Source organism: Ambystoma mexicanum, chromosome 6q (genome assembly GCF_040938575.1).
Source record: "Ambystoma mexicanum isolate Mex_15411 chromosome 6q, UKY_AmexF1_1, whole genome shotgun sequence".
Taxonomy (NCBI): Eukaryota; Metazoa; Chordata; class Amphibia; order Caudata; family Ambystomatidae; genus Ambystoma; species Ambystoma mexicanum.
In genome coordinates this window covers 908,191,248-908,205,724 of record NC_090937.1, presented here as the reverse complement: position 1 = coordinate 908,205,724, position 14,477 = coordinate 908,191,248, and the positions used below count along the sequence as shown (strand labels likewise).

Genomic DNA, 14,477 nt, shown 5'->3' with positions numbered 1-14,477 from the left:
AATTGTACTGTTTTGGCTTAACATGATTCTATGAGGATTTCTATACTGCCAGATTGCTTTTGAGAAAACTCTATAGGTCAGTATTATTGAAATCCACAACTTAACTATGTGTACCAACTACAGCATGGAAGTTATGCGATCAAGTACCCAAACTGGTGTGTAGGTTTGACATATCGTGCAAGTTATTGGTGTGGTTGTCTGTGGTTTCTGGCAGAATGGTGTTTAAACAGTGTGTGATAAGTTGTGTTGGTGTGTCAGTGTGGAAATGTAACTTAGACACATGTGACATGGAGTGGTTATGTTCCATTGTGCAAACCGGTGCTCCACACGCACAATGAACTACCAACTGACAAAACTAACCGTACATCACATCATTATCATGCTGGCATGTACAAATAGAAATGTGCATTTTATCTAAACCAATCATGTTTTTGGGCAACGTCACTGGCCCAATGTTCTATATATATATATATGTCACCACTGCTTTGAAGAGCATACAGAGGAGGCTCAAAGCAAGTACCTTTCCCCTTCCTCTGTCATTTGAGGCACTGCCATCCTTGCTCCACACCCACAAAGTTTCATTCTTGTTGCTCCCTGACTATTTTAGATACTGCAAGATTACGTTACTTCCCACATATCCATGATCTTTATTTTAACATTTTGCCACAGTCATGTGGTACCTTAATGTTCACAAATGGGCTAGACTTCATTTTACTGTAGATCACATTCTAAAAAACAAACGCTAATAACTTAAACGTCTAAAAGTAACCGAATCAACAAATGCAACTATTGGTATTTAGCAAGAAGCAATCTGGGCTATTCAAGTTTAAGAAGGTTCAGGCAAAAACGTGGAATCTTTTCTGTAGAACATGAAAATTAGGATAAAGTACGCAATTGGCAAACAGAAGACAGTTCATCTTCTACAATCGCACTTCCAAAGAATGCAATTAACTATTCAGGTCAATAATATGATTTCAATGAAAATATGGTGTGCAACAGAAGCATATTTCAAAGTATCAACTTTACGTTTGAGTCCATGAAGCATGAGTAGTATATAGTCACAGCAGCAACTGTGTAAAAAAGCTGAATGTGTTTCAGGGATGGGAAATAGTCTGCAAAACCTCTATATTCCCTTCCAAAGCCAATTTCACGGAAGACAACCATCAGATTTTTGATCTGGTTTATGCTTCTCGTTTTTCACTGAGCAGATGAAATAGGTCAAGGTGTCCTTTTCATTCACTGGAATAGTCCTAAAATGGCATCCAATGATCTGGAAAAATTTACAAAAAGAAATAAATTAGCGCCTTAATTAAACTCTGAATTAAACATGAATACTGCAACAATATTGCCTATATGGGCCATGATGAATTATTCAAGTACCAGGCACCTCAATGATCCAAAAAACAATCCATTAAATACACCCACCAAAACAAACACACACATTTTTTGACAGTTGTGCCCCAAATAAATAGCAGCTAGAAGCAAATAAGCATTGACTAAGCCCATCATTTTGGGGTGGTTTATGAAATCTGAAATTCATAAATACAAATGCATTACATACTGGTCTCAATTCCTCAGTAATATGCAAGTCTACTTAGAACCTAGTAACAGTTTAAGCAACTGCTTCTTACTTTTTTGCCTCCAAACTAGTCCTGTTAAAGTGTCACTGGAATTAAACTGATGGGTATCCATAATTATTCATCTATATTTTAGTTATAAAAGCACCAATATATTTTTTTTAAGAGGCGTTATCTGGGAGTCCTATTTAAGCAATATGACCCGAGCGGCGGGGGCATTACTGACTCAGGTAATACCCCGGGGCCCATAGTTATAGGCCCGAGCGACGCGAGGGCCTTAACGAAGGCCCCGGGGCATTACTTGAGTCGGTAATGCCCCCGCCGCTCGGGTCATATTGCTATTAGTACCCCGGCCCGCATTAAGTGCGTGACGGGGGCACTAAAAGCATTTTTTTCTGTCCTGAAACGCTGCAGCGTTTCGGGACAGGAAAAAAAAATAAATAAACTACCAAGAAAATGCCCACCATGGAAAGGGAAAACGGGGTCCGTTTTCCCTTTCCATCGCGTGGCCACTCCCAAAAAAGGATCAAAAAGAAGGTAAGTGGGGTTGGGAGGGGATTAAAAAAAAAGTGTAAAAAAAAAAGTTTTTAAAAAACAAAGAGCGTACCTGTGTCCCCGGCGAGGGACGAGGGAAGCCTCCATCCGGGTGGAGGCGCGGAGCGGGGATGGCCCCGCTCCGAGTCTCCACACGGCTGGAGGCTTCCCTCGCCGGGGAAGCAGGAACAAGAAGGTAAGTGGGGGAAGGAGTGAGGAGGGAGGAAAGGGAATTAAAAATAAAAAAAAAGCCTTACCCGAGTCCCTGGCGGGGAGGCTCGGAGCAGGGATGGCCCCGCTTCCAGCCTCCTCAATGGCTGAGGGGCTACCACACCCCCTGCCGAGGACAAGGCGGCTGGAATCCTGGCCGAGAATCAAAGGATTCTCGGCCGGATAAGGACCCGGCGAGTCCGAGAATGTGTGTTGCATTCTGCCCAACTCTCGCCGGGTACTAATAATGTTTCAATCACTGTTAATATTTGAACACGCAAATGTGCAGGGCCAGTTTGTAATTTATTTTCAAGTTAGGTAAGGAGAACTAAGGAGGCCGCCAAATTATTTGAATTATTTTTATTTGTTATAGCATACATTCTAGCTTTACGTTGCTAGTATTAGCGTAAAGCGATATGGAGCCGTGTCTGTTGGGATAATGTTAAGCAATGTGCGGCAGTGTGAATCGGCATGGGGGCCAGAGTATTAGGGGAAATAGAAAGCAGTGTCAAGTTGAGGTGTGGTGGTGTGAGGGAAAATGAGGCAAAACGGTGGTCCAGGAGACATGCTAAAGTGCAATGTGAAGGTATATGCTCAATGGGGTTCAAGGAGGTGAGAGTGAGGCAATGCAAAGGTAGCATGCACGGGTGAAGCTGTGTGAAGGCATGAACAGCAGGGTCAGGACAAACTGAAGCAGCAGAAGAGGATGTGAGGCAGTGTCAGTGAAGAAGTGGCAGTGTTAGAGCGAGGGGAGTCTGTCAGCATGATATGAGGCAGGGAGAGGTGGTGTGAGATGAGATGAGATGATGAAGCGCGAGTGTATGTGAGGCCGTTCTAGATGAGGCAAGAGGCAGCGTGAATGGATTACAGGAAACATTTGTATTATTGGGCACTTGGAGATGGGTGAAGCAGTGTGAAGGTGATGTGAGGCAGTGTGGAAGACTCATAAGGCAGCATCAGGGAATGCAAGGCAGTAGAATGCAATGATACAAAGTGTTGTGGTGGGAGTCACTGTGAGTATATGGGAACTAATCTGACACAATGACAACTAGTTTTGTGGGATGGGAGCCTCACGCGAGACAGTCTGAAGGCTATGAAGCAGTATACAAAAAAGGAGGTATTGCTGTCGAAATTGAAGGTATGCAAGGCAGCATGAAAGGCTTTGCTGCACTGTCAAATGAAGAAAGACTAAGAGTGATAAGAGGTAGTGAGAGGTCATGGCCTAGTTTGAGTGGATGTGAGGCAGTGTGTTGAAAAAGAATGTCTGAGCCATGCAAGTCAGAATTAGAGGGCATGAGGGGATTTGAGGCAGATTCAGGGTATAAGCGAAGGGGTGCTGGTAAGGTATTGAGGCAGGACGAGTCTATGTTCGTGCAGTAGGCTGTATTGGGAATGCAAGTATTTTTCAGGTGGACACAGTCCCATAGATATCCCAGTTGTATATTTACTTGGAGTCAAAACCTTCCAGTTTTGTTTCTCACATTTCTGCTTCACATTAGGAACATGGGGCGACATTAGGGAACAACAGATGGGCTGGGAACAGACCAAGGAAGGAAGGGGCCGAGGGGTAATGGTGCTGTGACAGAAGGATTGGTAAGCGAGTGTGGGACAACTCCCCCAAAAAATGGGAGCAAGAAATGAGAGTAAGACTGATAAGAACTAACGGGGGAGGCGGCACAGAGAGGGATAAAAAGGTGCTTTTTGTTCAGCTTCCTGATAAATATATCTAGGAATATAAAATATATTGCCCAGGCCCGTGGAAGCCCTGGAAACCTAAAAAGAATGTACCAGCAATTACTAATATTCCACTGCATCGGCAGGCAGTGGAATATTCATAACTGCGGTGACTTTCGGGGGTGGTGGGTGGGAGGAGTTACAAAGGAGTTAAGGTTACAGCAACTAAAACTAAGTTTACAAAACGTCAGAAAGAATAACGTTAAGGTAACATAATAAACATTAATATATTTTAACAAAGTATTACATTACAATCAAATATCATGGTAACCTTAACTCCACCACACACTTAAAAGCATACAATATTACCATAAATGTATAACAATTTCACACATAAAAACAAGTGTTTGTTTAAAATGTAAAATCATTCAAAATTACATTAAATGCAAACCTATAATAATATCGTAAAATAAAGTATAACATTTTTGTAATACACAATTACATAAACTTAATATAATAAACAAGCATAATTCCATGCAATATATTGCAATTAAAACTATTTAAAAAAATGAATCTACAACAAAATGTACATACAAATACAAGTGTCATACTTTACATATACAATATCAATTAACGAGTTATATGTCATCATTGTAAATGCATACAATTTAACAAATATATTATAAAATGAAAACACACTAAACTAAAAAACGATTAAAATAGCATCAACAGTAAAAGCTTAGAAACATTTACTTCTACAAATATATACACAGCATTTATAGTCATTACACTATGCATAAATAATTTAAAGTAATGTGTGCTGTACTAGTTGTAAATAACGCGAGCTGTAAATACTAAAAAACAGCACAAATGTATTGCACATTAAAAAACAATATTCACACAACACATTACATTTCTTTCGCTACAAAGCATTTTTGAGCAAAACAAAATATTGCAAAACAAAATCAAGGAGAGTTAAGATTACCATGATATTTGATTTTCATATAAACATTTTCAAATGTATTAATAAAGTTTATTATGTAGTTACCTTAACGTTATTATACGTGATATTTGTGGGCTAGGTTTCTGTTGGTTTATTCTTCTGTTAAACAATAATTCTATATATATTTGTGTCTTTTTCTCTCTCTGGACATTATAATTAATAAAGCTATTTTGTGCCTGCAAACATCCTGACTTCCTGACTCTGGGTTTGGAAAGGACTCTTCAAATCCAAACCTCTTCCCGGAGTGCCATCCACTTTTCCTGCACCTTGGTACGGGAATTTTTTTCTGATATATATATATATATATATATATATATATAGGGAAAGGTGGGGGTGGCAGGGTGAAAGGGAGAAACACCCTTTAAAAAAAGGAAGAATAAAAAAAAGTTCTTTTGTTGAGGTAAAGTACAACAAAGTATTTTTACTTTATTTTTAAAAAAAGTTCATGTACTCTACTTTTTAAATCCATTATATGTTTTTAAATTTGGTTAAATTGACTACAATATTTACAAATGTTACAAAGTGTTCCCATCCTCTCCTTTAGCCTCTCTCAATTCATTTTGGACTTTAACATTTCAATCGTCTAGATTTGATCCATTTCAAGATGTTAAAGGACGAAAGAGAAGGAAGTAAGAGTGTCAGAACCCTAGAAAACAGGGTAGAAAAAGAAAAAGATAGGACAAATAAATAAATAATTAATCACTCCACACACCATATTGACGTTTACATTTAGCTTTTGAGTCTCATCTTATTAGTGTATGAATTCCAGGTTCTTCTATCCCTTGAGGAGGGAAACTGCGTATAAATTAGACTGACGCTATCACCCACAATGTTTTCTCCCCATTCATCAAGTTCGCCCACCGGTCATCCTCGTCACAGTTCTGAAATTTTGCTACCAGTGGGACCAAGTACTTTTTCCATTCCTTGATTAGGCCGGGGCAGCAGTGCTTGATGGATTCAACTTGTTCCGGTGCGTCACAAAATCTGCAGGTGTTTTCCTCAGTTTACCACGTATTGCATTGATCTAATTGGTGGGGAGCAAGTTGAGCCGCATTCTTAGAACAGTATCTCGGTATGCTGTGCTAGGGAATTTTAGCAGGTAACCCCGCAGCTGATTACATTTTTTGATGTGCAACGGTAAGCTGGTGGTGAGCTTACAAGTTGATGCCTTATCCAGGGTGCAGATCCAGTTATTGTCCATACATTTTCTTTTCACTCTGGTCAGATTAGATCAGAGATCTAGTTCAGAATAATCAAGTTCCTCCAGCTTAGATCTGATTTTAGTCGACCACTGAGTTAGTAGTTTGCTTGACCCACATAAATGTTCCTCGTTGACGATGAGGTGATTTACAGAATAGTGCCAGGCTGTTCCGCTCCACTATAGCATACAGTGATGAAGGCTTAGTTCTCTACGTATGATTGGTATTGCTGTCGAGTTTGGAAGGCTTAGTGTTCTTCTCCAGAATAAACCCTCTAGCCTTGGGCAGAGTTTTGCTGGAATTTCGGGCGTAGCCGCTGCTCCACAAGTTAATGCAGGCACTACTTTAGCCTTGCAAAAGTTGACAATTGGAACCAACAAAAAGCGTCCATATGTTCTGTCCATTAACTTAAGCTTGGCTGGCTAAAGTTTTAGCTTTCTCCAGGAGAGCGACCTGCATTGGGGTCTCGATAGAGCTATTTTTGAGGATGACTCCCAGAGATTTTAACTGTTTCACTTGCTCAATCGGTTTCTGCCCCAGAGACAATATGGATTTCTCTCTGGTTGTTCGATTTCTCAAAGCACATAACTTTGGTTTTTTCTTGATTTATCTCCAGGTTATTCTGGTTAGTGTATCTCTGGAGACTGTCCAGTTGTCATTGGAGCCCGATTACCATTTGATCAATCAAGATCAGGTCGTTGGCATATAAGAGGCTTGACACTCTCACTCCACCGATACTAGGAGGAAAAGAGCTTAGCAGTGGCTCAAAGTTCTTGAAGTCTGACACATAGAAGTTGAAAATAGCGGGCGCAGTGGACAACCCTGCTTGACACCTCTTGATGTGGGAATCGCAAATGACAGTAAGCCTGCATGATTTAGGGAAACTCTGTTGGAGTGGGCAATTCCTCACTGCTAGACTTTTCCACAAAAGAGCTCGATTGACCTGGTCAAATGCTTGAACCAGATCAACAAAGGCAACAAAGATCGTAGATCTTCTTTCTTGGATCTTTCCCTTCAGGAAGCTTAACAGCAGGATGTTAGCCGATGTACCAATGTTTGAAACAAAGCCTGTTTGAAACTGATCGTCCCAACCTGCAGTCTTTGTCCAGTCCTGAAAATGCATCGGCAATAGGGAACCAAATATTTTGCCGATCAAGTCCATCAACGCAATTGGACAGTAGCTTTTCGGATCTTCTTTCATCCCTTATTTGTAAATAGGGGCTACCGTCGCGGTTCTCCGTGAGTTAGGAATAGAGCGAGTTAGGGATGCTTTTTTGATGACCCATGCCGGGTGTTCCTTCAGCTTAGCGTTGGTTAAGCCGTCAGGGCCCGGAGCCCTTGATGTTTTCAACTTGTGTATCTTTCCTACGATGGTTTCAACATAATGGGGGACCGTCCATTCTTTAATTGTTTTAGACAGTGAAGTTGACGGGAAGGTGGTTGAACCCCTCGAACAGGGCAGAAAAATGTTCCTTCCATAAAGCCTCACTGATGTTTTGTTGGGAATCGTTTTTTGCTGATGTTATCGATTAGACCAGGGACTAAAATCCTTTGGACTTTCTACCGCATACAATATTTAGCATTTTCTCAGAGTCATTTTGGAGCATTCTGCTACTACGGGCAGCTACCCAGTTTTTGTAGGCTTGAGCTACCGTGGCTGCTTGCGTTTTATGTTCTTTTGAGCTCGATTTAGCTGATAGGTGCTTTACTTGCCTCATTTCTCCATTTTTCAACTAGGAGTTTATCGTATGTGTGAGGTCCTTGGTTTATCGCTTTTCCAGGACTTTATTCCTTAACACTAAAGCGTTTTAAAAGAGGCAAAATCTGCAGTTTTCTTCCCTATCTCTCCATTTGCATCTTTTGCGACTAAAGTGTAGTCTCTTGTTAATGTCTCGGCTCCTTAATCTTAAACGATTGCCTCCCTCGCCCTCTTCCACTTCAGCCTTCAGGAAGCCACCTAGCTGGTCTGATTTCAGTTTGGTCGTCCAAAACGTAGTGCAGAGTTAGGGTCGCTATTTACTGTCCTGATCACCAAAACGTTATGTGCTGAAGAAGTTCCCTAGGCAGATAGATGTGATCTATATTGGTGGACCGATTGTCTCTTTCCCAAGGTTCTACCAGTGAATTAGACTGACTTTCTTCAGCATTTAGGGAGTGGGTCCATTAGAATAGACCATAATTGTGGGGTACATTGACACACTCAACAGAATTATTCTCCATAACCAAGCAGCGCTTTGGCACAAACAGCAAAATGGCTGCGCTGGCTCCTTTGAGCACCACTACCTCACACAGACAATGCGTTTTGCAACTACAAAAAAAGATGGCTGCACCATCGTGCCAAGCACATATTGGGCTGGATGGAACAAGGGGGTGCACTGAAAAAGCCTGCCAGTGTGTTGCTTACATGTACAAAGGGGAGTGAAAATGCAGCGCAGCTTTGCTGCAAGCCCAAAGTTCCACATTGAAAAGGATGCTGCTCTGACACTATTTTCATCTGTTTTTCATCAAACTACTTTTATTAATAAGGCCTTGCCATGGCCATCCACATCCACACTGTGCTTCAGCAGAAGAAAGTATGATCCCTGAATGATAGGCTCTGTCAGCCAGGTCTGGGAAAATCAACAAAAGCTTTACTTCAGTTACACAGAAAAATGCTTGACTTGCTACAAAATGTCAAAAATCACTGCTTTAGAGTCCACCAGGGGGGGCACACGGATGTCCGCAGCCTCCGTGTGAGCTCTGCCCCTGTCGGTCCAACAAGTGGTTTGAGCCCCCACTTTATTGACCCCCCCTAACATTTTGCTTGGAGTAGGTGTATGAATACCCCTCCCTCACATGGAGAAGACACAGTGAAAATCAGACGCAGATTCATTCCGAAATATACCAAGGAAGTTGTGCGCCCTTGGTTCAGCTGACACGACGGTGGTGAGGAAGTGAGACTGAAAGCGGCGTGCCTGCTGGCCACGCTGAGGAAAGCCCGATTGGATATACTGGGTGCCGGGGAACAAAGATTCACCAACCGAAGGCAACCACTGACTGAAGTCCCCAAAGGGGCATGGACATTAACTTTATGGTCTACGGCCATTGCTGCAGCTACGGTTCGGAGCCAGAATGTGAAGTGATACAAGCAAAGGACTGATTTAACGCGTGTCTTGACACTGAAGGAAAGACAAGCGGCTGATGGTGAGTCCCACCCGCCCCTATGTGCTGCTGCTGCGGCTGTACTCTACCTCCCCATGCCATTCTGTGCCCTTGCCCACCTGAGCTCCTGGGTGACAAACGTGACATGCAGCTGCGGTTTCCTTCTACTCCCACATACCGCTCAGTGCTCTTGCCCGAGGCGATGAACAGAGACACGCACTAGCAAGACAACCTGATCCAGCGCAGCCCACACAGCCGGAGCTGGTGCGCAACGCTCCCCACACTCAGCGCTTCATACGGTGTTCAAATCCCTCTATCTGGCCCCGTGCTTGGCAGACCCACGCAGCCCTCTCCCATCAACACGGAGAGATGATACGCCTTCCCCTGAGAGGCTCAACATTCACAAAGCAGACTCTCTCCGACGGGAACGTGGTGATCCTTTCTTACGATTCATGCTGCACCAGAACTGGGAGGTGGATTTCGCGCAAGCGGGAAAGAATATGTGTTGATTAACTTGCGGTGCCTGGGAGTTTACTTGGAGACCTGAAAGTAAGAACCTAGGTACAGTGCCCCTTGGTACCCGGCGTATGTGTAAAAATATCTCCGGAAACACTAAATACCCTCCCCCCCCCCTCCGGCCTTTTGCCTTCTGGCACCTATACGCACATGACCAGAGGCCTGGTGCGAAAACCTCCACATAAAGTAAAGGGCAGCAAAGCAGACACTCACCCGCGGTGCACAAAGGAAATACGGCAATTGAAGGGACACATTAAACCGTAACATACACTGGCGCGCTCCAGGCTGCACCGGCCTTCTAAAGGCTGCAGACGCATAAGGATTACTCCGCCTTACAGATCACATTAACTACCGGTATTTCCTGCTTCCTCCAGAGTAGAGAAGATAGGTAGACTCTACCAACTCTTACAACGTGAGAGAAGATAGCCAGGGCACAATCGTGGAACCATTCTAAACCCATCCGGCCACAACTCTGAATCTTTTGCACGATAATACAAGTCAGAAAGCACTTACCATAGTTGGACAAAAAGAGTCACACATAAGGAAAGAGCGCTGAGGGTGGAACCTGTGATAATCTGCACAATCCCAGATCAACAGAAAAACCGCCCCTATTGTAGGTAGTAGTACTTGATGGCATCATATCCCTGGACTAAAAGACAAAGTCACAACTGCATGTCACGCAGAGGCTGATCCAGCACCGGTGTAAAGCACAGCTGAATCACAGTTTTGTGAGTCGAACTGGGATTCCACTGACACACTTAGTGGATCCCTGATAAAGCACAGGGCCCAAGCGAATTCAAACACAGCCGGACGCGGAAGCTAAGGCCAGAAAGTAACCGGGCTTCCAGGATCACCACTGAGGATGGACGATTTGGAAAATCGAGAGTGGAGGAATAACTTGTGCTTTTTTGGCATCCCTGAGCATGAGGGCGAAACAGAAGGGGACCTCAGGAAAACGATCCACGATATCATCAAAATACTGGCAGGGGACAAAGATTGATTAGCCCAAAACGGAGCAGATACATAGAGCTGGAGGACCTGCGGGTGGCCCAAGATCTGACTTTGCCAGGTTTCACAGATACCAGGATAAAGCTAGGATGCTAGAGAAAGCCAGGACCAGAGGCTCACTTACCCTTGGCAGCACGCAGATCACCATCTTCCAGGACCTATCATCATTGACCTTGGCCCTAAGGCGAATGTGCGGCCCCTTACGAAATGGCTCAAGGAACGAAGAACTCGATACAGGTGGAGCTACCTCTTCTCCCTCTCTTTTGAATACGGAGGTAGGAAGATGAGATTGAAATCCAAAAGGGGGATCTGCGAATGCACCGTTGCCCTTTTGGAAAAGCGCCCAGAAGATGGAGAACAAGAGGGAACAGGACAGAATAGGAGACATTGGGAACTCCAAGGCCCACGAAGGAAGAGAGTCAAGGGATCCAGGAAATACAGACGAGGCAATGTCACACCCGAAGGAGATAAATGAAGAAGGCAATCGGCTAGATGGAACTCAGCACATTGACTACTAAAACACAAGAACGGGTGGCTTGAGAAGCCATAAGTGATCCAAACTGTTTTGGGCTCAGATATGGAGAAACCACCGCCTTTCTGGATACTCCTCCCTAAAAGGAGAACAAGCGACTTACTGACAATTGGCGGCAATGTTGCACGAGACACCATGTATCCTTCTGAAGAGTTTTTTGTTTTGTTCCAGGGGGCGGGAGGAGGGTAGGGGTAACGAGAAGGGGGCTCAAATGCTATTGAGAATGTTTGTTGAAGACGGACCGTGAGGTAACGGTTCCCAGTGGTGGTCCGACGGCGGGACAATCTTTCCAACTGATCCCGATCGGACGCTATCAACCAGAGATGAGGGTTGCAGAGGGGAGGGAGGGGTGAAGAAGGGTGGGTTGGGAACACAATCCTCACTGAGTCTTGTAAGGGTGCACGCATGGTTGACCGACATTTCAAGAAGGTGTCAATTATGGTTGAAGGGTCTTCTAAAATGCATAATGTCACACCCGAAGGAGATAAATGAAGAAGGCAATTGGCTAGATGGAACTCAGCACATTGACGAATGGCAGCTGATACAGACCAATGGGTAGGAGACCTCTTCAGGGTGGGAACACTAAATGTCAAAGGCCTTAATTCCCCGACAAAGAGATCCTTATTACAGCAGGAATTTCATAGGGGGAAACTGGATATCCTCTTTCTTCAGGAATCGAAATATGCTAAGGGAAAGGAACGGAAACTCCTGGGGACACAAACAGGGATAGAATTCTGGGGATCCGGCCCATTGAGAAGGGGAGGAGTCGGGATACTCATTAGAAAGGTGCTGGGCTTCACGATCTCCAAGACATGGGGCGATGTAGAAGGGCGAGCCCTACTTGTTGCAGGCACTGTAGGAAAGGTAAACCCAACGCTCACAACTATATACGCCCCCAACATGGGACAAGCCAAATTCTTAGCAAAGATAGTTCCCAGAATTATGTTGGAGGCCACTGGACACGTCATACTTGGGGGTGACTTTAATCTATGGGCAGACCCCAACCTGGATAGGAAAGCGAGAAAAACTGAAACAAGGGATCCCACTGAAGGAGGGCCCAAAGAGGTTGAACATATGGTTGATATATACGGCCTGAGAGATATATGGCGGCAACTCCATCCCGGAGATCAGGGGTACACCTTCTACTCCACCCCACATAACACCTTTACCAGGATTGATTACATATACCTGACGGAGGAAACGCATAATGCTACAATAAGGTCCCATATCGTCCCGATCATCTGGTCCGATAACGACATGGTCACGGCTGACATTGACTGGGACACTTTTCCCAGGAAAGGAGGCTGGTGGTGGTGTAATGAAACACCCTGGAAAGATCCAGTTTTCAAAGCTGAGATGGAAACGGAGATCACTGAATATATTAAGAGCAACAACACTGGGGAAGTTTCCAAACTAATAGTGTGGGAAGCGGGGAAAGCGACCTGGCGAGGAGTTCTGATGAGAGAAGGGGCTAACAAGAAAAGGGAAAGAAACTGGATTGAAAACAAACTCAGAAATGAGATATGTCGTCTAGACAGGGAAGCTTGGCGGGACGAAACTTGGAGGGCAGTCAAGATTTTGGAGGCAAAGAAAAAGAGGGAAGAACTTCACCTTCTTGAACATGGACTGATAGCCCGTAAACTGCAACTCCTAAAACAGAGGTTTTATGAGAAAGGGGACAAGGCCGATTCCTTGTTGACTGCCAGGCTATGTTCCCAATGGGTGGAGCGGAAAGTATTGGAAATAGAAAACCAAGACATCTCCTACACTGCAACTAATGCAGACATGCCCGAGGCCTTTGCCAAGTATTATAAGGCCCTTTATGGGTCAGAGGCCCAACCCGGAGAGTCGGATACTGATCAATACCCGTCCGCTGCGAATATTCCACAGATAACATACGACGAAAGCCACGCGTTAGAGTGTCCGATAGCGGAAGATGTTAAGAACGCGGTTAAGAGACTGTCCTTAGGCAAATCACCCGGGCAGGATGGCTACACCGCTGGATTCTATAAATCCTTTCTCTCTTCCCCCCTCCCGTATCTAAGATTTCATTACTATAAGAGGGAAGAGCCCCGGACTCCTTTGTCCGTGCCCTTGTTTCAGTGATCCCCAAAGAGGGCCGGAACCCTAAGCAATGCGGATCGTATCGCCTCATATCCCTACTAAACATTGATGCAAAAATGTATACCAGAATCTTGGCAGCCCGACTGGAGACGTATATGCTGCATCTAATACACACAGATCAGGTCGGCTTTATATTGGGCAGACAATGATCGGATACCATGAGGAAGACCCTACACTTGATTAATGCATCTCGAACCACGAGGAATGAACCAGCTCTCCTCTTGGTCGACGCCAAAAAGACCTTTGACAGGGTTCAATGGGGCTTTCTGCAGGCAGTCCTCTGCAAAGTGGGAATTGGTCTGAAATTCAGGGAGGGCTCCAAGCAGTATACACGTCTCCTACGGCTTCAGTTTTTGTCAACAGTGAATACTCCCGCTGGTTCAAGCTAGGCAGAGGAATGCAATCGGGACGCCCTCTCTCTGCAAAACTCTTCGCACTCTCGGTAGAACCCATAGCCCAGAAACTGAGAGACGACTCCCAGGCTGAAGGACTCAGACTGGGTGCCACAGAATACAAAGTAGCTTTGTATGCAGATGACCTACTCTTGCACATTTCGAATCCCGCATCCTCCATCCCAGAGCAATCCAGCTGATTAAAGAGTATGGGACCCTCTCGGGTTTCAAAATCAATTAGGCCAAATCAATTTAATTTCCCTTATATGAGCCCACGCTAGCAGAGGTAGATACTCTCCCCTCTGGGCCTTATCCTGGAAAGGGACAAGTTTAAATATCTAGGTATACAGGTCACAAGAGACATCACCAAACTCTACGAAGCTAATTACCCACCCCTCCTTCGTAAGTTTTTTGCGGACCAAGACAAATGGAAGAAACTTACGATATGATGGACGGGTAGACTTAACGCAATCAAAATGTTATGCCTCCATCGCTTTCTTTATCCCTTCCAGATGCTCCCCATATGAATGCCGAATACCTTCTTTGATGAGGCCAAAAGAGCCGTCG

At 44.4% G+C, this 14,477-nt stretch overlaps 1 protein-coding gene across 1 annotated transcript in view; it reads right to left on the bottom strand.

Moving 5' to 3' along the window:
• Window positions 1–623: 623 nt before the first annotated feature.
• Window positions 624–14,477, bottom strand: part of SAP30 (Sin3A associated protein 30) — a 248,790-nt gene continuing 234,936 nt past the window's right edge. Inside the window, exon 4 of the mRNA XM_069631420.1 lies at window positions 624–1,270. Coding sequence (XP_069487521.1) covers window positions 1,148–1,270 — 123 coding nt within the window. The 3' untranslated portion in view covers window positions 624–1,147. The remainder of the gene's footprint in view (window positions 1,271–14,477) is intronic.